Source organism: Bubalus bubalis, chromosome 2, assembly GCF_019923935.1.
Source record: "Bubalus bubalis isolate 160015118507 breed Murrah chromosome 2, NDDB_SH_1, whole genome shotgun sequence".
Classification (NCBI taxonomy): domain Eukaryota; kingdom Metazoa; phylum Chordata; class Mammalia; order Artiodactyla; family Bovidae; genus Bubalus; species Bubalus bubalis.
The window spans coordinates 73,029,268-73,032,453 of record NC_059158.1 but is presented as its reverse complement, the minus strand read 5'-3'; the positions used below and the strand labels follow the sequence as shown (position 1 = coordinate 73,032,453).

The 3,186-nt window shown below is 36.8% G+C and overlaps 1 protein-coding gene across 1 annotated transcript; it reads left to right on the top strand.

The window, feature by feature from the left end:
* The first annotated feature begins 1,469 nt into the window (after window positions 1-1,469).
* On the top strand, window positions 1,470-1,850 carry LOC102392673 (40S ribosomal protein S23-like). The gene has a single exon (XM_044925897.2). The coding sequence runs from the start codon at window positions 1,470-1,472 to the stop codon at window positions 1,833-1,835; it is 366 nt and encodes a 121-aa protein (XP_044781832.1). The 3' UTR covers window positions 1,836-1,850.
* Window positions 1,851-3,186: the final 1,336 nt, after the last annotated feature.

The following is a 3,186-nucleotide window of genomic DNA, read 5'->3' as shown; positions in this document are numbered from 1 at the left end:
TATGGGTGAAGCTATCCTAGGCCCAGAAGTGGCACATATCACTTGCACTCTGTTCCATTGAAGAGAACACAGTTACAGGGCCATGCTTGGCAAGAGAGACCCGCTAACTATGTGCTCATGAAGTAAAGGAGAATGGGTTTGGGGGGAGTGCCCAGACAGGGTGTTGCAAGCACTGCCAATGTTTCTCCCCAATAGCCTCAGATCCTGTTTTACCTGTTTATGTGTTTCTGCTTTCAAACTCAAACACTGGACTGTTTTTCAGAAGATGTCCTAGGAACACTGGAAAGTCTTAGGAATTTACTTCCCCCCCACTCTACCTCACCCAGGGGGCACTGATGTGTGCCACAGTATGAAAGACCAGCCCCCTTACTCTCTGCTATTGGGACAATCCTGAGGTATAACTTACATTCCAGATTCCCCTGCAAATCACAGGCTGAACCTAATCTCTATTGGAGTTGGCCTGAGATTCATCCTTGCTTGTATGTCTTCTCTTTCCTGTCCTGCTTTCCACATCCCCTTCCTGGTTTCCCCCAGGAGTATTTTCCTAATGAATCACTTGCACATGAATCCTCATCTGATGGTCTGCTTCTAGGAAGCCTGATCTAAGACACTAGGTAAAGGGCTAAAGGTGCTGGGTCATTTTCAGTGGCTTCACACATAAGATCAAAAGGAGTATCTGGAAAAGTAGGAATGACTTAACTCGCAGCTACCAGTATTACTATGGGAAAAAAGAAAAACTAAAATGTGTATTTCTGTTGCTAGGGGCACATTCATATATATAAATTTAGCTTTTGTGATGTGGATATCTACAATCTGTTCAAAAAGTGAATGAATCTGTATCTTGTGTATTATCAAATTGAACTTCATAAAAGCAATCTTCTAATTGGATCTTCGAAGATAAAGGGAATAAAATTACTAGAATGGACAACAGAAGTGCTCAGTGACACTTCAGCACTGGGTAACCCTCAGATACTTAGAGTCTTTCCAAATACAGAATGTCATGGATTCTAAATGTCATGACTTCTTTTGGGGGGCCAAATATATTGCCTGTCATTGTTTTGAATAAGGGTAATGATTGCTGAACTATATGGAAAAGGGGGTGGGGGGTGTTGGGTGTGAGGAGGAAGAAGGACTGCAGAAGAAGCAACTGGCAAAAGATTAGCTGATTTAGTTTTGACTTTACTAATTGTTACCATCTATGATTCTCTTCTATGATCCTAATTAATAAATTAACACAGAAGTTTATGTTACACAGTAGTTTTATAATAATACTAAAATATGTAAATATTAGACTTATTTGTGTATTGCAGAATTACTAGGTTTTGTATGAATAATTAACCCAGCAAGATAAAATTTTTAAAAATAGATTTCTAAGTTAAAGCATCGCCTTTGATAAATACAAAAATCGGGAAACATAGATGTTACTTAGAGTAAAATTCTCTTTCGCTCAGGCCTGTGGCGCCAGCAGGATGGGCAAGTGTCGCGGTCTTCCTACTGCCAGGAAGCTCCGTAGCCACCGACAAGCCCGGAAGTGGCATGATACACAGTACAAGAAAGCCCATTTGGGCATTGCCCTGAAGGCCAACCCTTTTGGCGGCATTTCTCACGCCAAGGGAATTGTGCTGGAAAAAGTAGGAGTTGAAGCCAAACAGCCAAATTCTGCCATCAGGAAGTGTGTCAGGGTTCAGCTAATCAAGAATGGCAAAAAAATCACTGCTTTTGTACCCAATGATGGTTGCTTGAATTTTATTGAGGAAAATGATGAAGTTCTGGTTGCTGGATTTGGTCGCAAAGGTCATGCTGTTGGTGACATTCCTGGAGTCTGCTTTAAGTAGCCAATTGTCAAAGTAGCCAATCTCTCTCTTTTGGTTTTATACAAAGGCAAGAAGGAAAGACCAAGATCATAAATTTTGATGATGAAAGCACAATAGTAATAAATTTTCATATACCCAAAAAAGTAAAATTCTACAAGTTCTACCCTGTCAGAGCCCTGCAGACTCTTGTAAGACTCTGTGTTTTACTTATAGTTAAAATTGTATATATATTATTGTGCTTATTTGATTAATATCTATCTCCACATTAAACTATAGATCTGCGAGGGCTACTTTTGATCATTGTTGTATCTCTAGCACCAAATGCAATGCCTAACACATAATAGGTACTCAAAAAAACTTTTGTTGATACAAAGCAATTAATAAATATATAAATAAAAATAATTTATATTAAATTTCAAATAATAGAGTCTTTACCATCTAAAGTACCTGGTGTAAGAATTCTCATACATTATTCTATAAATTATAGAAAATGGATAATCAAATGATTCTTGTCCTTAGAAATGCAAATAAGTTATATACAACAGAATGCCATTGATTATCGCCCTATGCATAGATCAGTTTTGCATCATTTGCAAATATATTTTAGCTTTCCATATTGCCCACATATATGTGGTTCTTTGAATTCTTCTTTGAATTGCATGTAACATTATACAGTTTCCTTCATTAATCAATGCATTAAATATTTGATAGGTCTTTGTATTTGTATGAGTCATGACTACTTTCTTCTAGAAAGTATGCTTTAACACCTTAAAAACATCTTAAATAAAGCTAATAGTCTATTTATGTATATGAAGATATATGAGAATAAACTACATGAGCAGTATGCTGGGCCTAAGCAGGAACTGACTATACTCCTTTAAAGAATTTTATTAGTCAAGCTACAAAGAGAGTACTAAAGGAACTTTTTTATCACTATTTTGCTTTTTATCACTATTGTTAGTTCATGTAACAAAGTACCAGCCCTGCACTGTATCATTCAGACTCTTCCCTAGCTTCCTAGGATTTGCATACTAGGGAAATATTTTACAGAGATCATCCGTACAAGTATTTCAAAATACTTGTCCTGGTTTGCAGTTAAATTTGTTGTTTTATTTTCTGTTTTCTTTTGTTGTCATTATTTTGCTCCATGTTATATACTTTAAAACTGAAGAATTTTCAAAATTGTAAAAAGAAACAGCTCAAACTTTGGAATTTCAACTCCATACATGTTTGAAGAGTGCAAAGGTTGTATTGGGGGCGGGCAGCAGGACTAAATTACATATGATTTTTTTCAAACAAATGCCAAACTGTATCTGCTAGTAAGTTTTACCTAGCTTGGAAACCAAACTCAGCCACATAGTATGAGAATGCC